Below are 23,083 nucleotides of genomic sequence, written 5' to 3'. Positions count from 1 at the left end.
CTTTGTATGATTTTCATGTATTTGAACAGCTAGATTATTGCCTCCTCCTTCACCCCAATCCTGCTGGTCACAGATGTTACTCTTTTATGTTAACGCTGGCTCAATTTTCTGGTTTCGAGCTTTTTCACAACTGTGAAAGAGATTCTTATGTGTACCTTTACTTCTCTTGGCAGCTTGATTAGTATCCCTTGGCAGTAAACACCCTAATCTGCCTCCATCCCACCCCACCCCAGTTCTGTTACTGTGTATTAAAATAAATTCAAACACTTTGAATAGCACGAATAGTAAAATGAGTATCATATACACATACTATATAGGTTTAATGATTCTTAACCTTTTGCCATATTTGCTTTCTCTAATTGTTTTTCTTAATTTTTGAAAAGTAAATTATAAATACATTACTTTATAATTGTAAATATATTAGCATGTATCTTTAAAAAACTAACACATCATCCAAATACAAGGGTGAGCAAAAATAGGTTTATAGTTGTGAGTATGGGAAACACAGAGTTTATTCTTGTATTTTTACTTATTTATTATTGTATTTGCTATTATTAGCCTGCTTTTGCCCACTCCGTATAATCACACTAATCAAGGTAAGGGTAATTTTCCTTAGCACTTCTAGTTCATATTCGTGTTTCTCCAATGGTCTCTTGCACCTGTTGTCTTTCTGACCCGGATCAGATCAAAGAACTACGCTTCACAATGTGCTGTCAGGACATAACTCTAACCCCAAAACTCTGAATTCCGGAAGTTTCCAGGGGGCAGGTCCAATTGGGTAATGAAGGGGAAACGCTTCAAAAATTACATTCTTTGGCCTCAAGGTTTCATGGGAACTGTAGTCTTGAAGGTGTAGACTTACCGCTCTGCCCCTCAGAACTTGGTCGCTCTGCGCATGTGCACATCAATCTGGCCCGACCGTCTGCCCTCTGGGGCCTGAGAGGGAGTTGCTCAGGGTCTGTGTGAGAGCAGAAACTGCGCACCGAGAGCACGGGGTCCTTGCAGGTCAGGTAGGCGCGTGTCTGGGGAGCGGGAGCAGGCAGTCCTCTCCCCCGGCCGCTGGGCTGCTGGTGCGTGAGTAGTTCCCCGGAGTCGGCTCCCCCGGCTCAGGTAGGGCTGAGCCCTCTTTAGGAGAACGTTCTCCTTGAGGCCCGGTGTGGGGACTGCAGGCTACTAGACGGGAATGCACCTTCGGGATGCTGACGGTGAACCTGAGGCTACTAATAGTACGTGCAGTTATTCTCAGGATTAAATAAGGTGTCATCTGCAAAAGATTTTGTCAAATGTTTGTGTTAATCACTGTGTAAGCTACTATCAAAAGATACTTTGTTCCCTTTGTTTATTTCATTTAACCAACAAGCCTACTTGTCGGTATAAACAGGCTATTTTAAAACGTGAAAAAGGACTTTCATGGGGGCGGACTGATACATCCCAGCTCACAAGCTGGTCTTCGATGAGAGGGGTAGGACTCAAATACAGATTTTACTCCCTATCTCTCACTCTTCCTAATAATTCTCCCTGCCCCAAATCCAGGTTTGCAGCCTTTGGAGCACTTGGCAAAGTGGGCTGTCCCCAAATTTTCTGCGTTATGATAGTAAAGTGAATGAGGACAGAATCACACCATTTGGCAAGTATATCTAGGACTTGCAGGTTTTCTCCAGAACCCGTTGGTCAGACTGAGGCACTTGTGCCTTCCTGCACTATCCAGGCTGTCTCCATGCTCAAAGGCCTAGTCTGACAATCTAATGCAGTGCTGGCGGATAGAAAGATAATGCAAATAGAATATAACAATAAAATTTAAAAAAATTTCAGTAGTAACAGTGAAAAGAAAAGGAGGTAAAGTTAATTAATTATTTATTAATTAATTTTTAAAATTGTTCAACTACAGTTTTCTGCCTTTTACCCCCACCCCACCCCACACCCCCAGGCCTCCCCACCTCCCTCTTGTTTCTACCCCCCTGCCCTTGTTTTTGTCCATGTGTCCTTCATACTTGTACCTGTAAACCCTTTCCCTTTTTCCCTGAAATTCCCCCTGCCCCCTATCACTGTCAGCCTATTCTCAATTTCAGTGTCTTTGTTTATATTTTGCTTGTTTGTTTATTTTATTGATTAGGTTCCTGTTAAAGGTGAGATCATATGGTATTTGTCTTTCACCACCTGGCTTATTTTGCTTAGCATAATGCTTTTCCAGTTCTATCCATGCTGTTGCAAAGGGTAGGAGCTTCTTTCTTTCTGCTGCATAGAATTCCACTGTGTAAATGTACCATAGTTTTTTGATCCATTTATTTACTTATGGGCACCTAGGTTGCTTCCAGCACTTGGCTATTGTAAATTGTGCTGCTGTGAACATTGGGTGCATAGGTTCGTTTGGATTGGTGTTTCAGGGTTCTTAGGATATAATCCTAGCAGTGGAATTGCCTGGTCAAAAGGCAGATCCATTTTGAGTTTTCTGAGGAAATTCCATACTGTTTTCCATAGTGGTTGTACCAGTCTGCAATCCCACCAATAGTGCACTAGTGTTCTCTTTTCTCCACAACCTCTCCAACACTTGTTTGTTGCTTTGTTTATGATAGGCAGGCTGACCAGTGTGAAGTGGTATCTCATTATGGTTTTAATTTGCATCTCTCTGATAGCTAGCGATGCTGAGCATCTTTTCATGTGTCTCTGGATCCTCTGTATGTCCTCCTTGAACAAGTGTCTGTTCAAGTCCTTTGCCCATTTTTTAATTGGGTTGCTTGTCTTCTTAGAGTGGAGTTGTGTGAGTTTTTTTCCATATATTTTGGAGATTAAACCCTTGTCTGAGGTATCATTGGGAAATATGTTTTCCCATATTATTGGTTCTCTTTTTTTTTAACACTGTTTTCTTTAGCTGTGCAGAAGCTTTTTATTTTGATGAGATCCCATTTGTTTGTTCTTTCCTTTATGTCCCTTGCTCTAGGGGACATATCAGTGAAAATATTGTTGCATGGAATATCTGAGATTTTCTGCCTATGTTCCCTTCTAGGACTTTAATGGTATCACAATTTGTATTTAAATCTTTTATCCACCTTGAATTTATTTTTGTGTATGCTGTAAGTTGGTGCTTGAGTTTCATTTTTTTGCATGTAGCTGTCCAGCTCTCCCAACACCATTTGTTGAAGAGGGTATTTTTACTCCATTTTATGTTGCTGCCCCCTTTGTCAAATATTAATTGACAATAGAGACTTGGGTTTATTTCTGGGCTTTCTGTTCTGTTCCGTTGGTCCATGTGCCTGTTTTTATGCCAGAACCAGGCTGTTTTGATTACAGTGGCCTTGTAATACAGTTTAGTATCAGGTATTGTGATCCTTCCTACTTTGCTCTTCTTTCTCAAAATTGCAGCAGCTATTTGGGGCTGTTTCTGGTTCCATATAGATTTTTTGAAGTGTTTGTTCTATATCTGTGAAATATGCCATTGGTACTTTAATAGGTATTGCACTGAATCTATGAATCACTTTGGGTAGTATGGATATTTTGATAATGTGAATTCTTCTGATCCATGAACAAGGTATATGTTTCCATTTGTGTCTTCCTTGATTTGTTTCTTCAGTGTTGTGTAGTTTTCTGAGTATAGGCCTTTGGAGGGAAAGTTAATATTCATGATGCATTTAATTTAATACAGCAGCCACACTTCAGGTGCAGTAGTTGCATGCAAAAGGGTCAGGTTTAGAATGTTAGATGAAGGTTTCAAACAAAATGACCTTGTTTCTCAGGCTCAGGTCTCAGTCCCTCTGGAGGAAAGTAACTCTTTGAAGTCTGGAAAGAGGGAGCCCCAGGAATAATTGCCACTGGAAGAAGCACCTTTCTGACAGACCCCTCATCGGAGCTTCAGTGCAGAGGCAGAAGTTTCTAGAAAGGAACAGATTCTGATTTGCCCCACGAAAAGAAGTTCTTGATCCCTTTATGGCATGAGTCAGACTTGCCACATTCAGAAGCCATCACAGATTGTGTGACAGTGGAAACCTGCAGAAGGGAACTTGGAGCTGAGAGGGGTGGGTTATTGTCAGGCTGCACAGGAAAAGGCAATTCAGTGGATGGCTGGTGAGTACAGATGTCCAAGGAAGACGTAACCAGCCAGAGCTGACAAAATCCTAAACAATGTGTTGGTTTTTTTATTCTGCTCTCCAGATTCTGAGCTGCTCTAACACCTTGTTCATCACCACATGTGGCATCTAGAATTATGCCAATGCCCTCTCTTTCCTGAACATAGGGTTACCAAAATGGTAGTAGAAGCGTTTTCTACACTGGACATCTTGGGAAGCCTAAAGATGATGGGCCCAAAATGAATGATTTTTGTAGTCACCCAGGACAGAACCAAACAGCAGCAGTGCAGTACTGTTTACTCACACAGATAAGTTCTATAAACATCTTATCAAAAGATCTTTTTTTAGAAACTGAAGCCAATTAAGAACAAAAATTCAAACAAATATATTTCTTATATAAAGTGTTCCATCTTTATTGCAGAGTTTTCTGTGGAAACTAACTCAAGTTGTAAATACAACAACTTGGTTCAGCCCGAGTAGTTTTTTGACATTCATGAAGGTAGAGGGTTTCACCTCTGGTGTACCTGAATTTATTTAACAAATCCTCTGTTTTATTTACTTATTAAAAATTTCTTTTGTTTTAATTTGTCAGAATGGAGCATAGATCGTTAATTCATTGACAGAAAGCCATTTACCTCAGTGAAATTGCAGGGTTAAGCCCACATGATCACATAAAAGATGCACATGTTCAGGTGGTGCTACCTCTGTGTGGGTTCTTCCTGTCCCTTCTCAAAAATGTCAAAGGGCCATTCTTCCATAGGGAAGCCTTTTCTCCACCTGGTGTTTTGAAGTTTTTAGGCAGATGAATATAGGATGTGTAAGGCAGACCAGGTTTCTCATGACCCAATTTCTCCACTCCCCCCCGCCCCGACCCAGCTGGACCTTCACATTTTTTTTCTTTTTTGCAGGAGTAACAGAAAATGAACATAGCTCAGGTGAGTTTAGGTTTTAATAAACTGTTTATTTTACAATGGATTTTATAAGGGCTTAAGTGTGTCTCTGTTAACATGGAAAAATAGAAATAGAAGTGGATCAGATACACTCAGAGAATATACAGAAATACAAATGAATAGCAGAGTTGACATGTGGATATATGCAGATTTTCTGGTATTACAAATTTACCAAATTTATTGCTGAGGTTTCCAATATCTATGTCACAGTGTCAGTCAATGCTTCTTTAAAGGCTGACATTGGTGAGAAGATAAAGCAAACTAATTCATTAGAGAATTTAAAGACAATTGAAGATAAAAAATAACCTTTGTTGTTTCTAAGTAGGTGATTTAGTTAACAATTTTCCAGTAATAACCCTAAAGTAATATAGAGTGTCACCTCTACTCATTCTTTAATAAAAGTAGAAGACTTAATTCTATATGTAAATTCAGTGCATACTCAGTTTTTCAGAAACTCAAACACAGAGGTTGAGTTAAGACATTTTGCTGATGAATCAACTGAATATCCTTAAAATTACTCTGCATTAATATATATTCCGAGTACCTATGCGTGAATGTGGCTTCTAGATTCTCAGGAATATACTGAAGCTTTTCAGAATCTTTGACATTTCATTCCCCAGCATTTCCTTTTAAGCTTCTTTATTGACCATTGTTTGCCCCAGCTATCATCCAGCACCTCAGGTAGCTACCAAGTTGAACCAATGCTTTTAAATGTTTTGACAAATGCCTCTGAGTATAGGCTATCCACACTATAGAAGCTCCAAGTGAACCATAGCTCAAATAAAGACATCCTTGTAAGTGGGGTCTTTCAGAGAACCTCCAAATGGGCCAAATGATGACAGTTTTCTGGGAATGAGGTATTTTTTTTTTAATCCTAACCTGAGGACATGCTTATTGATTTTAGAGAGATGGGAAGAGAGGGAGAAACACATCAGTCTTAGAAACATTTATTGGTTGCCTCTCCTATGTGGAGGGTCTCCCCTGACTGGGGACTGAATCCACAACCCAGGCATGTGCCCTGACCAGATACCGAACCTGTGACATTTCATTTTACAGCACAATGCACCAACCAAGTGAGCCACACTGGCCATGTGTGGGAATGGTGTGGGAATGAGGTTTTGATGGAACTCCAACCATTTTGTAGTTGCCAGGCTGCTGGTTGCAGATTGTTGGTTGTAAAACTACCACAGAGCTGGAGAGAGAGGGATAGGAACAGGGTAAATTATACGGACACAACATAGCTGTTTTTCGTGTATATTTCCACAGGTGACATTTGTTAACTTGTATAATTTTTGCCAGTTTTTCTTTTTTTTGCTTTTGTGGAGGAGAGAATTTTCTGGGATCTGTGTTTCAACATTTTCACCTACATCACTTGTTAGCTTAATTTAAAAAAAAAATCCAGCTGATTTTATTAAACCAGATATTAAAGAAATTGGCCAAAAAAATGAAAAAAAAAGCCACTTTTCTCAGTAACATTTTAGTTTTGGAAAATATAGTTAAATTTTATTTATAATTTTTAGATTAAAATAAATTTAATGAGAGGTGTTCCTGGTCTTTTATTTATTTGTTTTAGTCCCCAGGTACCAGTACTGAGCTTCACACAGAGGTGGTATTTACTCAGTAATGCTGAAGACATGAATGAGCATATGATTGGATACAAAATAGTGGGAAAAAACTTGTTTCTGTGTTAAAAAACCTGTTAATCTACTTCATATTCTATTTTTTAGTTGTGATAAGAACACTTAACATGAGATCTACTCTGTTAACCACAGTTTTTGTGTGTACATTAAGTATTCTTAACTAGAGGCACAACATTGTACAACAGATCTCTAGAGCTTAATATTTCTCACAAGTGAAGCTTTATGCTCCTTGAATAGCAACTGTCCACTTCTTCCCAGTCCCTTCAAGGTCTTTTGTTGTGGAAACTTTCCCTTTTTTTTCATTTTCCAAGACTCTGCTCTTCACAGTTCTATTCTTACTTTTTAAAAAAGTTCCCAGGTTTTGTGGCCTGTACCTTTATTGCCATCCTCTTTAGTATTAATGGTTCCTCAAATGCTGTTTTTAGTACTTTGCTCAATTTCTGCATGCTCAAATTGTTGTCTGACTGCCTCTGAAACTTCAGTTAACCACCTGAATTGTTAGTAATTCCTTAATGCTTGTCTTGATCCTAGAGCACCCTTTTGTGTTTTAAAACTATGTGTATATTAGTTTAAGGGACTGTTCCAACTTTACATTCTGTAGATCTTTCAGTAGCAATATGAACAGATCTGTCACACTAGAAATTTTAATATACTTTTTTCCCTTTCTGTCCCAAATATCAGTATTTGGCACCAGCATTCGAGAAACAGCCCAATATTGCTAGACTGGATAGCTATATAATGAAGTAGTTATCAGACTGGTTGCTGCTTCTGCTCTGTGATTTTACCCTTATCATTGTAGCCATTGTGTTACTTTAGTGTAGATAGTACTCTCTTATACTGGTCTCTCTGATTCTAAGTCTTTGCTAAGTTGTTCTTTGCACAAGTTCCAGATTTATATATCTTATACATTCATTTATATGTAAGTTCACAGCTTACATGTATTCTTCCTTGCTACCATTATTTATGGTAATAATGTCCAAGGAGAGATTGAACATTCTAGAATTCTAGAATAATCAGGATAATTCCTTGGGATATAGAAGAAGATTTGTAGGAAGTCTCTTTACACTGAACTCTTTTGTCTTAAAAAAACTATAATTCATAAATATAAATGAAGTATGGCACATTAAAAACCCTTTTAACTAATTGAATAACTCCAAACTTAAAGATAAATTAGGTCAAAATATGACATCCTTTATATCTGTTTTAAAGCCTTAAGAGTATATAGAAGAAGAGTTGTTCTCAAAGATATTTTGTCACGTAATTCTGAACTTTTGAACAAAATATGTTATTACAGGGACCAATGTCATTTGAAGACGTAACTGTGGAGGTCACCCAGGAGGAGTGGCAACAGATGGACTCTGCCCAGAGGACCCTGTACAGAGAAGTGATGCTGGAGAACTATAGCCACCTCATCTCCGTGGGTGAGCAGACCTTACCCTGTGAGACCTTATCCTGTGGCTCCCTCTGGAATACATTTCGTTTTGAAAAAAATTATCAGAACACCTAGACCCTTTATGGAGATTAATGTTTAGGCTTTTAAGAGTCCTATGTAATTGAAACCTTTAGAGAAATAGAAACAATGTTTGTGTCATTACCCTCCCATTAAAAACTGCAAATGGGTACTTTTTGCTCTTGCTGTTGTATCTTTCTCTACCTTCAGAAACTAAAAAGCCCATGAATCTGGTCTGTATGTACCCTCGATTGTTATGTCCACAGGGTATTGCATTACCAAACCCCAGGTGATCTTCAAGTTGGAGCAAGGTGAAGATCCCTGGTCCTTAGAGGAAGAATTCCTAAACAAGAGAAACCCAGGTGAGTGAGCTCAGACAGAAGGAAGCTCCTGGGGTACTTAGCCCATAGAGGGAAGTACTTAGAAAGTTGTTTTTCCTTTTAAACAGCTTTATTGAGATATAATTCACATATCATATATTTCACCCATTTAAAGTATACAATTCAGTGGCTCTTATTATGTGTGTGCATATATATGTTTATGCATATATATGCATAAATATGCACATATATATATAAACACCACAGTCAGTTTTCTTCAACTCAGAGAGAAACCCCATACCATTTAGCTATTATTACCTCCCTATCATCTGGACCATCCATTCCCAGCAACCATTAATTTCCTTTCTGTCTCCATAGATTGGGTCGTTCTGGACATTTCATATAAATGGAATCACACATTATGTGCTTTTTGTGATTACGAGGTTAATATTGTAGCATATATTAGTATTTCATCCTTTTTATGGAAAAAATAATATTTCATTGTCTGGATATACCACGTTTGTTCATTCATCATTCTGTGGACATATGGGATTCTACCTTTTGGCTGTTACTGAGTAATGCTGATATAATCACTCATTTACAAGTTTTTTTTAGGATTTTTGTTTTATTTTTAGGGAGAGGGGAAGGGAGGGAGAAACAGAGGGAGAGAAACATGAGTGTGTGAGAGAAACATTGATCAGCTGCTTCTCATGTGTGCCCACCTGGGGATTTGGACTGCAGCTCAGGCATGTGTCCTGACTGGGAATTGAACTGGTGGCCTTTGGGTTCGCAGGCTGGCACTCAGTCCACAGAGCCTCACAAGCCAGAGCCATTTACAAGTTTTTGTAGGGATATATGCTTTTATTTCTCTTGAGTTTATAGATAGGAGTGGAATTGCTGGGTTTTATGGTAGATCTGTGGAATTGCCAGACTGTTTTCCAAAGTGGTTATACTGTATTACATTACGAATGGTAACACTTGAGGACTCTGGGTTCCTCCACATCTTCTCCATCTTCACTTAATATCTGACTTTTTGATTGCAGCCATCCTAGTGAAAGTGAAGTGTTTAATCATTGAGGCTTTGATATACATTTTGTATTAGTCAGCTGGGCTGGCATAACAAAATACCATAGGCTAAGTGGCTTAAGTAATAGAAATTTATTTCTTACTGTTCTTTTTTTAAAATCTTTACCTGAGGATATGTTTATTCATATTAGAACAAGAGGAAGGGGGGATGAGAGAGAGAGAAACATTGATGTGAGAGAGAAACATCCATTGGTTGCCTTCCTGCATCTGCCCCAACTGGTGATCAAACCTGTAACCTAGGTATGTGCCTGGACCAGGGATCAAACCTGCAACTTTTTGGTGAGTGGGACAGTACTCCAACCAACCAAGCCACCTGGTCAGGGTAATTCTCACAGTTCTGGAGGCTGAAAGTTCAAGATCAGGGTGCCAGCAGGGTTGCTTTCTGGTGACACCTCTCTTCCTGGCTTATATATGAGCACCTTCACACATGGCCTTTCTTTTGTGCTCCCATGGAGAGAGAAAGAGCTATGATGTCTCTTCCTATTTTTATAAGGACACTAGTGCTGTAGAATTAGGGCTTCACCTTTATGACTTCATTTAATCTTAATTACCTCCTTAAAGGACTTATCTCTAAATTCAGTTACATTGGGGATTAAGGCCTCAAAATACAATTTTTGGGGAGGGGGGGATGCAATTTAGTCCCTAAAGAGTTTCTCTGATCACTAATAATGCCAACCAGTTTTTCATGTGCTTATTGGCCTTTGTCTAAATTAATAAACAATTCCAGGAATTTCAGAAGTCATAGTTTCAGTATAATTCCTCAAGCAAAAAAGTAAAATCATCTTAAGTGTTTTCACTAAAAGTTTTTGTTGTGAATTCATTTAAATAGGTAGTTTAACATAAAAGTTGATATGATTTAGATCAAGCATATTTCCCAATCACTAAATGTAAACAGTTTGATCATACTGATTGGCTAAAATAGATATCCCTAAATAAGTATCTTAGGAAGATTATAATAAAAGAATGGTAAAGTTATTAATGTAATAAAAATAAAATAATTTAGCATTTAATCTTCTATTATTCAGGTTTGAATGTAGACAATAAATTCATTAACTTAAAAGAAGACCCTCTTGTGCAAGAGCACAGGTTAATGTAAACCTTTAAGCATTTGAATGACTGTACCAAATAATGATATCAATGATCATAAAATCCCAAATAGACATCTAAGAACTTAAAATTCACTTGGGTTAGGAGATCATATAATACAATAAGTCTTTAACAACATTGTTGATAGGTTTTTGGAAACTGACTTTAAGCATAATGACCTAAAATGAAACCACCTTTATTATAGGCTAATTGATATAAACAAGAGTTAAATTCCTACAGCAAAAACATTACCAAACTCTAAGTAAAGATCTAAAATGCTTTCTATATTAAACATTGGTATGTGAGCTGTACATACATTTAAGAAAAATTGATCATTGTATTTTGGCCTGCTTATTCCAGTTCACTGTTGCAGGTGGCTGAAGCTTAACCAGGCAGCTTAAGGTGAGATGCCATCGTAGGGTGTACTCACACATCACACAAACTGGGGGCAATATAGATACTTCAGTTCACCTCATATGCACATCTTAGGATGTGAAAGAAAACCAGAATACCCTGAGAAAACCACACAGACAAAGGAGAACATACCAACGGCACACAGATAGTGGCCCTGGCCCAGAATCGCTTTTTTTTCTCATCAGTGTTATAATGAAATGACATTTAATGAAAGGAAGTTATTTGAGGACCTTCTGGACCTTATCTGATAAAATAATAAACACTGTGGACACTAAATAACTATGCCTGTATTGGATATAAATGATGTATGTATTAAAGTGAACCATATGTTTGTGTATATGTATGCTGAAATCAAAGGACAAGCCTTTCAGGTTCTCATCAAATAATCATAGGTAGTATAAATATAGTTTTAGTCTAAAAAGAAAGTACCAATAAATTCACCAAGGTAGAATCATCACAAATAATATTCTCTCAACATAGTTTATTTGATAAATGTAGAAGTTAATGGTAAAATGAGTAAACAAAAACATTGATATGGAAATTTGAAAGTGTCTCTTTTAAGTAATGTATAAAAAGAAATGAAATCCAAAATTGCATGACACTTATAAAATACTAAAGATAAATGCACATATTAGAAATGTTAGGATACAGGTAAGTTAGTGAACAGAGGTAAATATTATATTAATTAATTACCTAAGAACAATAATAAGAATGTACTAATGAAAGTAGTAACAGACTGGAAAACTGAGAAGTAAAACATTAAAGTGGATGAAACTTTCGCTAACCCTAACAAAGACAAAGGAAAAGATAGTGAAATTTTATGTAAAAGTTCAAGTGGAAATTTTTCATATTTAATATCAAACCAAAAATCCCATTCATAAAGAGTGATGTGGGAGGACTTGCTCTACCAGATATTAAGGATATATGTAAAGCTCGGAGTAGTTAAGTAATATGCAATGGGAGGGGTTTGGGGAGGGGTTTGAGATAGTTTTATAAATTAGTGAAAGAGAGCTCAAGAAAAAACATGCTTTATAGACAACTGGTTTTTGGTAGATGGCACTATCCCCACAGAACAGTGGGGAAAGAATCCTGAAGTCACCTATGGATCAAAACAAAAAATAGGATTTAGGTGGCTTAAACTTGATTTTCAAAGCAAAAGTAGAAATACTCTAAATGATGATAAAAAAATATGCTCATGACTGTGCTTAGAGAAGGAGTTAATAAGATATAAAAAACATTAACCAGAGGAATGATGTAGTAAATATGTTCCTTCTTACTCACTAAGTACAGATGGAAAGAAGAAAGAAGATGAACTAGGTACATTGGCACCTGATGAAATGCATGGTGGTTAGTATTACAGAAGGCTGGTGGGAGCCTGATCTCTTACTCCTGGCCAGTATTAATGTGGCAACTTTCTCTTTCAATTTCCAGAGATGTCAACAGAGGTTTAGTGAGGTACCTGGACTTCTTTTCCTACTTGGCAGTAGTGAAGCTGCACCCCACTTCTTCTATTGGCATGGTTTCAGAAAAACTGGCTAAACTAAACATTAACTTTCATAATTTTCTTTTTTTTTAGGTGTTAGGTTGGTTATTTTGTTTTATTTTTAAGTAAACATTTATTTTTATTTTATTTTTATTTTTTATTTTATTTTAGGACCATGCTTTTGTTGTCCTGTCTAGAAACATTGGAACTCAAAGTAATACAGATTTATTCCTGTGATTTTGTTTTTTCTAGAAATTTTAAAATTTCACATTTTGTACTTTGTGATCCATTTGGTGTTGATTTTTATAGAAAGTGTGAGGTATATATCATGTTCAAGTTTTTGGAAAAGGCGTTTGGTTATTTTAGCACCATATGTTGAAAAGATTATTATTTCTCTGTTGAATAGTATTTGTATAATCTCAGAAAACAAATGAGTGTATATGTCTAAGATCATATATTTCTTTGACGTCTTTATCTTTTATTTATCTACTAATTTTATTACAGTAGCTTATTCAAATTAGGTATTATGGGTTCATCAACTTTTTACTGTATGAATGTTAAAACGAGCTTCTTGATATTTTTTAATGTATTTCATTGATTATGCTATTACAGTTGTCCCACTTTCCCCCCTTTATTCCCCTCCACCCTGAACACCCACCCCCACCTGCATTCCACCCCACCCCCCAAACTTAGTTCATGTCCATGGGTTGTATATATAAGTTCTTTGGCTTGTACATTTCCTATACTATTCTAACCTCCCATTTTTTTGCTACTTACCATTTATGCTACTTATTCCCTGTACCTTTTACCCCTTTCTCCTCCTCCATCTCCTCCACTGAAAACCGTCCATGTGATCTCCATTTCTATGATTCTGTAGGAACAACTAGGACAGAATTCTATGATTCTGTCCTAGTTGTTTGCTTAATTTTTTTTTAAGGTTTGGTTGTTGATAGTTGTGAGTTTGTTGCCATTTTACCTTTCATACTTTTGGTCTTCTTTTTCTTAGACAAGTCCCTTTAATGTTCATATGACAAGGCTTGGTGATGATGAACTCCTTTAACTTGACCTTATCTGGGAAGCACTTTATCTTACCATTCTAAATGCTAGCTTTGCTGGATAGGGTAATCTTAGATATAGTTCCTTGCCTTTCATGACTCTGAATACTTCTTTCCAGTCCCTTCTTGGCCTGTAAGGTTTCTTCTGAGGAGTCAGCTGATAGTCTAATGGGAACTCCTTTGTAGGTAACTGTCTCATTTTCTCTTGCTGCTTTTAAGGTTCTCTCCTTATCGTTAATCTTGGGTAATATAATTATGATGTGCCTTGATGTGTGCTTCCTTGGGTGCAACTTCTTTAGGACTGTCTGAGTTTCCTGGACTTCCTGGAAGTCTGTTGCCAGATTGGGGAAGTTCTCCTTCATTATGTTTTCAAGTAAGTTTTCAATTTCTTGCTCTTCCTCTTCTCAATCTGGCACCTCCATGATACAGATATTGAAATGTTTAAAGTTGTCCCATAGGTTTCTAAGCCTTTCCTCATTTTTTGGAATTCTTGTTTTTTCATTCTTTTCTGGTTGACTGTTTATTTCCTCCTTCTGGTCTAAGTCATTGATCTGAGTCCCAGTTTCCTTCCTGTCACTGTTGGTTCCCTGTGCATTTTCCTTTATTTCATTTTTCATAGCCTTCACTTTTTCCTGTATTTTTTGACCATACTCAACCAATTCTGTGAGCATGCTGATTACCAGTGTTTTGAACTGTGCATCTGATAGGTTGGCTATCTCTTTGTCACTTAGTTATATTTTTTATGGAACTTTGACCTGGTCTTTCGTTTTTTGTCTCCACATGTCTGTTATGTAGTAAGGGGTGGAGCCTTAGGTGTTCACCAAGACAGGGCAACCTCGTCACTTTGTTGTGGCACCGTATGTGGAGGAGGGGTCAGAGAGGGAACAGCGCCACTTGGTCAGCTCTCTGTTGGCTTTTGGTCACTTCCGCTGCTACCTTCAAGCAAATTGGGCCCTTCTGGTGCTGATTCCCAGGTGGGTGGTTGTGTCTATGTTGTAAGACCTGTGGGTCTCTCCAACGAACTCTCCTGTGAGGCTGGGAGTTTCTCCTGCCACCTCAACCCTCACGTGTTTTTCCAGTCAGAGGTTTTGAGGCTTTATTTCCCTGCACTGGAGTCCTAGGTTGCATGGTCTGTCTCGCTCCTTAATTGTTCCTCCTGGTTTATCTGCACACAAATGTGGGACCACCCATTCTGCCAGCTGCTGCCTTATCCGGTTCACCAGCTGCTTTGCCCAGTCCAGTCCTCCAGCCGCTGCCTTACTGCAAGTCCCTTCCACCCAGCTGCCTCTCTCTGCCCCTCCTCCTGGTCTGCATGAATGTTTCTTTTTCAACTATTTGGTTGTCGGACTTCCATTCAGTTCGATTTTCTGGAAGTTGTGGTTGTTTTTGTTTTTAAATTTGTTGTTGTCCTTCTTTTGGATGTGCAAGAAGGCAATGTGTCTACCTATGCCTCCATCTTGGCCAGAAGTCTGCTTCTTGATATTTTTAAAAAAGCATGCTGGCATTTCAGATTGGATTGCATTAAATCTATAGGTCAAATTAAAAAGAATTGACGTGTATATAATACAGAGTATTTTAATCTATAAATAACATTTACCTCTTTATTTAGGATTTGTTTCAGTACTTTTCAGCCTACAGATACCAGTTTGTGTGTGTGTGTGTGTGTGTGTGTGTGGGTGGGTATTAGTACAGTGGTAAATTACAGTGTGTATCTGATTTCAAATTCCAGTTAATTATTATTTGTATATTACCAGCTCCTGTATATTGGCTTTGTATTTTGCCTTTACTGAAAACACCTATTAGTTCAAGGAGTTTTTTTTTTAAGATCTTTTTGTGAATTTTCTGCATAGACTTACTCCGTATCTTTTATTTTTATTCTAGCCTCATGCATTGATTGGAACTTCCATTACATTCTTGAGTAGAAGCCAAGACCTTTTTCTACTCCAAAAGCTGTTTACTTTTGAGAGTAAACACCTCCCCCCCCACCAATCTTAGGATGAAAGCATTCAGTCTTTATTAAGTATAATGTTAGCTGTACACTTTTTTATAGATTCCTTTTATATTAGGTTAATGAGTGGATTTTCAATTTAGTGAAATATTTTACCTTATTTGATGTGGTTGTGTGATATGAATTATTTAGACAGTATGATTTTTGAATATTGCAACAGTTTGTGTTCTTGGGAAAAATCCCACTTGATCTTGATTTATTATTTTCATATATTGCTGTGTTCCTTTAGCTACTATTTTTCAGTGTTTTTACATTTATGCCATGAGGAATATTGGCTTGTAGGTTTCTTTTCTTGAATTGTCTTTGCTTGGTTTTGCTATGAGGATGACACAGACCTCATAAAATGATGTAGGAAGTATTTCCATGTCTTGTATTTTCTTGAAGAAATTATGTAAACTTGGTATTATTTCTTTAAATATTTGGTAGAATTCACTAGTTAACACCATCTGTTCCTGGAGCTGCTTTTTGGAGCTACATTTTTTTTTTTTACCATGTATTAGAGTTCTTAAATAGATTTATTTAGGTTTTTCATTTCTTCATGGTGAGTTTGGGAGTTTTTTGTTTTCAAGAAATTGGTCCATTTTGCCCTGGCTGGTGTGGCTCAGTGGATTGAGTGCCAGCTTATGAACAGAAAGGTCACAGTTGAATTCCTGGTTAGGGCAAATGCCTGGGATGTGTGCCAGGTTCCTGGTTGGGTGTGTGCAAGAGGCAACAGATTTGTGTATCTCACACACTGCTGTTTCTCTCCCTTTCTTTCTCCCTCCCTTCCCCTCTCTCTAAAAGTAAATAAAAAAAATCCTTTTTTAAAAGGAAGAATTTGGTTCATTTTATATAAATTGTCAAATTTATGGGCATAGAATTTCAGTACTTTTGTATTATCTCTAATGTCTGCTGTATCTGTAGTTGTATCTCCTCTTGCATTTATTTTTGATATCAATAATGTGTCTTGTTTTCCTCAGTTGGTTTTTATCATTAAAAATCTTTTCAAAGAATTAAGCTTTGGTTTGATTGATTTTTCTGTTATTTTCAATTTCATTATGTTCTCTAACTTTTAGTATTTTATTCTTCTTTGTTTAGATTTACCTTCTCTTTGTATAGTTTCTTAAAGTGGAAGCTTAGGTAACTGGTGGGTTTTTAAAATTCTTTTGCTAATATAAAAATTTTAAGCTATGAACTTATCTCTTAGTGCCACTATAACTATATTCCACAAGTTTCTATGTTTTGAACAGTTTTCATTTTCATTCACTTCAAAATACCTTGATTTTCTGTGAGAAATTCTCTTTGATCCATGGTCTAATTATAAACATACTAATTTACAAATATATTTTTCAAAATAATATTGTATTACTAATTTCTAGTACAATTTTTCTTTGGCTTGAGATCATACTTTATATGACTCCTTTTATATTTATAAAGATTTGTCTTATAGCCCATAATGTAGTCTGTCTCAATGAGTGCTTGTGTACATTTGAGAATAAGGTGAATTAAGCTGCTTTTTAGTTTTTTGTGAATGGGTTTTGAGGGTATGCTTTTTACCCTCAAAAAAGCATGCTTCATCTTTTACAGTATGCTTTTGAAGTAGTGCTGCTTCATCTCTCCTAGCTGTAATATTGGGCTACAGTATATTCCTGTCCCCTGCTCCTTTTTTTTTGTGCTTCTTGTTTTCCATTTTTTCTTCCTACTTGTTATGAGTTGGCCACCAATATCTTGAGCCAACACATTTGTTGCTCTTGTCCACCTAGATTTTATAGAATAGATAGGAATATGGTTCTAGGTAGAATTTTGGCAGCGGCTGCTGCTTCCGTATCCCAGAATATCTTATGAATGGAAATTTCTCAAAATACTGTCTGGTCTTTCCTATGAACTCTTGGTTTGGCTTATGGAGGAAAATGTACAAATAAATGCTTTATATCTGCAGTTGGACTATAAGAAAGTGTTTTTTTTTCCTTCTTAGGGGGGTGGGGGAGGCTTGAGTATGATGGATATTGTCCGAAAGCTTGTCTGTTAGATCACCTTTTCCTCAGCTCTTAGGTACAGGTTGTTCTGGGCACTCTTTTGTCTTTGCCTATTATTTGCTTTCAACTGCAGGCTTCTCCAGCAATCCAACAACTCATATAAGATATATGGGAAGCAGAAAGAAAATCTGGGAATTATCTGCCATAACAATTTTTAAGGGTCAAAGCCTAGCTTCTTTTTATTTTTGTAGCATCTTTGTTATTTTTTTTCCAGGGAATTTTAATTGCCAGCAGGGGAGTACCTGGAAGAATGGGGCTGCTCCATCTTGGTTAGCACTGGAAATAATACCTGTTTTTTTTTCAAACAACTTGGATGAGCAGAGAGAGAGTGTGTGTCTGTCTTTCTGTCTGTGTGCATGAGTTATTAATCTTTGGAAATATGACCAGAAACAATACAATGCATAATATTGAACTCCTCTCAATAAGAAATGTAAGAGTCATAAGATGTTTTCAATTTTTCTCATTTTAGGATATTGCAAAGTTGATCTTCACATAGAAGAGAACCAGGAAAAACAAGAGAAACCTCTATGGCAAGTGGTATTCACTGATAACAAAATATTGAGTGAAGAAGGACAGAAAATTTTAGGAAAACCAATTAATCTGGATATAACTCCAGATTTTTCAGGAGAAATGCCCTATAAATGTGACTCATGTGGAATGAATTTGCCACTTGTTTCTGACTTAATTATAAGTGATGGGAACTATTCAAGAAAGAAGACTGATAATATAAATGTATGTGAAAAGTTACAGCTTGATGTTAAACATGAGAAAACCCATACTGGAGAGAGGTCTTACAAATATAACAAAAATGTGAAATCTCTCAGTCATAAGAAAGGTCAGCAGAAATTTCAAACTCTGGAGCAACCTTTTGAATGTAATGAATTTGGAAAAGTTTTACATGATAACATTGCTCTCTGTGTTATTGCCAAGAGTTCTCTAACAGGACAGGAGTCCTGTAAGGATGATGAATTTGGGAAAAACTGTGATAAGGCAACTCTATTTAACTACATAAGAACTGGCACAAGGGAGAAATGCTTTGATCTTAATGAATGTGGTAAAACCACCATTGTGGAATACAATAAAGTTCACATGGCCCTGACACACAGTGAATTTAATGAAAGTGGAAATAACTTCAACAGGACTTCACCCCTCGTTCAGCCTCAGGGAACTGTCACAGGACAGGGTTCTTTTGAAAGCAATACATGTGAAGAAAACTTGAGGCAAAGCTCAGCCCATCTAATATATCAGAAGATACAAACTGGTGATACACCCTGTGTTTTTAGTGGATGTACAAGTTTCTCCTACCAGAACTTAGACCTTACAGTAATACATCAGAGAACTCAGACTGAAGAGAAATTCTACCAATGTTGTAAACATGGGAAATCTTTATATCAAAACTCACTCTTCAGTGTACATCAGGGAAGTGACACAGGAAAGAAGTCATTTGAAAATAATGAATGCAGTAAATTCTTTTGCCAAAAAGCACATCTCATTTACCATCAGCAGACCCACTCAGAGGAGAAAACCTATGAATGTGAGGAATGTAGGAAATCCTTTTGTTCAAATTCACACATTATTCATTATCCTGGAACTCATATGGGGGTGAGTCTCTATGAATGTAATGAATGTGGGAAAACTTCCTGTCAGATGTCAAACCTCAGTGAACATCTGACAGTTCACCAAAAGGAAAAATTTTATGAGAACAGTGGATTTGGGGAATCTTACAAGAAGCCTGTGCTCTTACTACACCAAGGAACACATGCACAGATTAAATTCTATCAAAGTAATGAATATGAGAACTCATTCTCCAGGATAGCACAACACAAAGAATATCAGAGAAGTCACACAGAGGATAAACCATATGAATGCATTGAGTGTGGGAAAACTTTCTCCAAGACACCACATATCAGAGCACATCCGAGAATTCCCACAGGCAAAAAAAACTACAAATGTATTACATGTGGGAAAAGTTTCTCTAATAAGACACACTTCGGTGCACATCAGAGAATTCATACAGGGGAGAAACCGTATGAGTGTAATGAATGTGGGAAAACTTTTGCTGATAATTCAACCCTCAGGACACATCAGAGAATCCACACAGGGGAGAAACCCTATGAGTGTAATGAATGTGGGAGGTCTTTTGCCCATGTATCTGGTCTCAGATCACATCAGAGAATTCACACAGGAGAGAAACCTTATGAATGTAATGATTGTGGGAGATCTTTTGCCCATAATTCAGCCCTCAGTGCACATCAAAGGATTCACACAGGAGAGAAGCCCTATGAATGTAATGGCTGTGAAAAAACTTTCACACATAATTCAGCCCTTAGAGTACATCAGAGAATTCACACTGGGGAGAAACTATATGAATGTAATGAATGTGGGAAAACTTTTTCTCAGAAGACACATCTCAGTACACATCAGCGAATTCATACAGGTGAGAAACCCTATGGGTGTAATGAATGTGGGAAAACCTTCTCCAAGAAATCGTACTACAGTGGACACAAGAGAGTTCACAAAGGGCAAAAACTTTATGAATGTAAAGAATGTGGGAAAACCTTTGTTTATAAAGCAGCCCTCATAGTCCATCAAAGAATTCACACAGGAGAGAAACCCTATGAATGTAATGAATGTGGGAAAACTTTTTCCCAGAAGACACACCTCAGTACACACCAGAGAATTCACACAGGTGAGAAACCTTATGAATGTAATGAATGTGGGAAAACTTTTTCCCAGAAGTCATACCTCAGTGGGCATGAGAGAATTCACAAAGGGGAAAAACCTTATGAATGTAAAGAATGTGGGAAAACCTTTGTTTATAAAGCAGCCCTCATAGTCCATCAAAGAATTCACACAGGAGAGAAACCCTATGAATGTAATGAATGTGGGAAAACTTTTTCCCAGAAGACACACCTCAGTGCACATCAGAGAATTCACACAGGTGAGAAACCTTATGAATGTAATGAATGTGGGAAAACTTTTTCAGATAATTCAGCCTTCAGGGTACATCAGAGAATTCACACAGGGGAGAAGCCTTATGAATGTAATGAATGTGGGAAAACTTTCTCCAAGACCTCACACCTCAGAGCACATCTGAGGACTTGTGCAGGGGAGAAACCCTATGAATGTAATGAATGTGGAAAAACTTTCTCCCAGAAATCATATGTTAGTACACATCAGAGAATTCATACAGGGGAGAAACCCTATGAATGCAATGTATGTGGAAAACTTTTTGCCCATAATTCGACCCTCAGAGTACATCAGAGAATTCATTCAGGTGTGAAATCCTATAAGTGTAAAGAATGTGAGAAAACTTTCTTCCAGAAGTCACACCTTCTTGCACACCAGAGAATTCACACAGGGGAGAAACCTTATGAGTGTAATGAATGTGGGAAAGCTTTTGCCCAAAATTCAACTCTCAGAGTACACCAGAGAATTCACACAGGGGAGAAACCATATGAATGTGATGAATGTGGGAAAACTTTTGTCCGTAAGGCAGCTCTTCAAGTACATCACAACAGAATGCACACCAGAGATGAAACTCTTTCATGCCATGAATTTGGGAAGTCCTAAAGAACCCTATACCTTATTAGGTAACACAGTGGATAAGTTCATGTCACATAGACTGCAAATTTTGTCTTTTTTTAAAACAACATATTTCCTTTTCTAGTAGGCATGAGCTTGTCTAAATTCTTTTTTTGTCCTTCATCTGGGTGGGGCTAGTCATGACACTATTACATTTCAGCTAAGTTTGGCTTTAAAGAGTCACCTTACATTCTTCCTATTCTTTGTTATACTGGAGTGGAGAAATTTCCATGGAAGACTCAGGTGCTATGTATTGAACATAGAGCACAAGGTGAAAGAAGTTAGAATCTGAATAATAGTGAAACAATTCTCCACTAACAGGTCTTTCCCAGTTTTTTTTTTATCAGGAATTAAATTTGTACTGTGTTGACTTTTTACAGATTTTGGTCTACTGGTTAAATCATACAGTTTAGCAAACTCTATTAGAGTGGGGTGAAACCCAGGGTTGTTGGTGTCAATTTAGTGCCAGCAGCAATCCTCAATTTGGGGTGTGGTGAAGAAGGAAACTTTATTCAGTGCAAGTGATGATTCAGTGGGGCTGTAAAGACAACACTGCTGTGGAACAGCTTAGTTGTGCTGCAGCACAGCTGGGAAAATAGCCTCTCTGTGAGGCTGCCATGAGGCCAGGCCCCTCTTTGGCTAGGCAGTTCCAGTCTGCTCCAGGATGGTCTACTGGTCTGCTCTGCTTTGCTTCACTCCATGCCAGCCTGCTCCACTTTGCTCCAGGGAGACATCTTTGATGTTTCAGCTTTAGCCAGGAAATGCAATCTTCATTCTTTGGTGGAAAGTGCCCTCTCTAAGCCAGAGGGGAGCTGGCTTATATGGACACAAGACCCTGCCCCTGGTCCCTCATTGGTCCTTCTGCAAACGAGGAGTCCGGATACAGTTTGGTGCAAAGGCACTGTCCTATTGGTCAGAATAGAGCTGCTATGATTGGTTAGGGAAAGCCTCAGTCCTATTGGTTGAAATAGAATTCCAGGAAACCTTTGCAAGGGTTTGTTCAGATGGCAGAAACACAGTGCAGGCAGGCAGTTCAATGCAGAGGCTTCATGCAGTGTAGTTCGTGTGAGAGACCACTGGGCAGAAATGGCTGCTAGACTGCTATTTATTTTTATTTTATTTCTTTATTTGAGCCTAGTTGTCCTTTTGCCCTTCCTGGGTTCACCAACCATATAAATATAATAAATATCAGACGACCTATCAGAATTGAAACAGTACATCAAAGATATCATTCACATGATGAAGGCAACTTCTGTCAATGTCCTAAATGAGCAGATGACCTTAAAAGAGAGAAATCTCAGGGAAAACCACAAAAGGCTTTACTTCCAAGTGAACTTCATCAAACATCAAATAATATTAGACTAAAATGTATTTTGATAAATGACATTTCAACACATTGAATTTGTGTCAGATAATTATTTTCTAAGGAAATATATCAGTTTCAGAATTGTAGGTAAAATCTTCAACCAGAACTGATGTACTAAAACTTGTTTATAAGTTTTATAGAACATATATGAGTGTATCTATGCACAAATTCATTGTAGAAATTTTAAAGATAGAAGAATAACTTGAATTCTGTAGACAACACCAATAAATGTTTGTGACTAATTTCTAAGCTATGTGGTACATATGTGAGTCTATGTAACAGTAGAAGGCAGTCGCCAAACCTGCTGTGACCTGTTCACTTTTCTTTTTCGAGTGACCATCAACCTGCTGCTTCTGTTGGCTTCTCTCAGCTTGATGATGTTAAATTTTGGCCTATCTGCTGTCTGAATATTGGTCTGGCCCTGTTTTTCTAGGACCATAAGATTTCTCAAGGATTGCTTGTGTATGTGTGGTGAATGTTGATGCTTATATTTTCTTTTGGACTTCATTTTATGCCATTTTAGTGGTTCACTTTGCACTAATTATAAATCAAGTCTTAGCTCTC

At 37.5% G+C, this 23,083-nt stretch overlaps 1 protein-coding gene across 1 annotated transcript; it reads left to right on the top strand.

Moving 5' to 3' along the window:
* The first annotated feature begins 886 nt into the window (after positions 1-886).
* Positions 887-22,766, top strand: ZNF658 (zinc finger protein 658). Its single transcript, XM_028531506.2, has 5 exons — positions 887-1,010; positions 4,970-4,996; positions 7,946-8,072; positions 8,368-8,463; positions 18,038-22,766. The coding sequence occupies exons 2-5, from the start codon at positions 4,982-4,984 to the stop codon at positions 21,139-21,141; spliced, it is 3,342 nt and encodes a 1,113-aa protein (XP_028387307.1). The 5' UTR covers positions 887-1,010; positions 4,970-4,981; the 3' UTR covers positions 21,142-22,766.
* Positions 22,767-23,083: the final 317 nt, after the last annotated feature.

This window comes from Phyllostomus discolor, chromosome 3 (genome assembly GCF_004126475.2).
Source record: "Phyllostomus discolor isolate MPI-MPIP mPhyDis1 chromosome 3, mPhyDis1.pri.v3, whole genome shotgun sequence".
NCBI classification, from domain to species: Eukaryota; Metazoa; Chordata; class Mammalia; order Chiroptera; family Phyllostomidae; genus Phyllostomus; species Phyllostomus discolor.
This window is presented reverse-complemented; position numbering and strand designations above follow the sequence as displayed.

Bases quoted from the DNA above. Each gene is read 5' to 3' on its own strand.
- ZNF658 (XM_028531506.2), top strand. The intron at 8,073-8,367 runs GTGAGCAGACCT...TTATGTCCACAG, and splicing joins TAGCCACCTCATCTCCGTGG to GGTATTGCATTACCAAACCC. The intron at 8,464-18,037 runs GTGAGTGAGCTC...TTCTCATTTTAG, and splicing joins CCTAAACAAGAGAAACCCAG to GATATTGCAAAGTTGATCTT.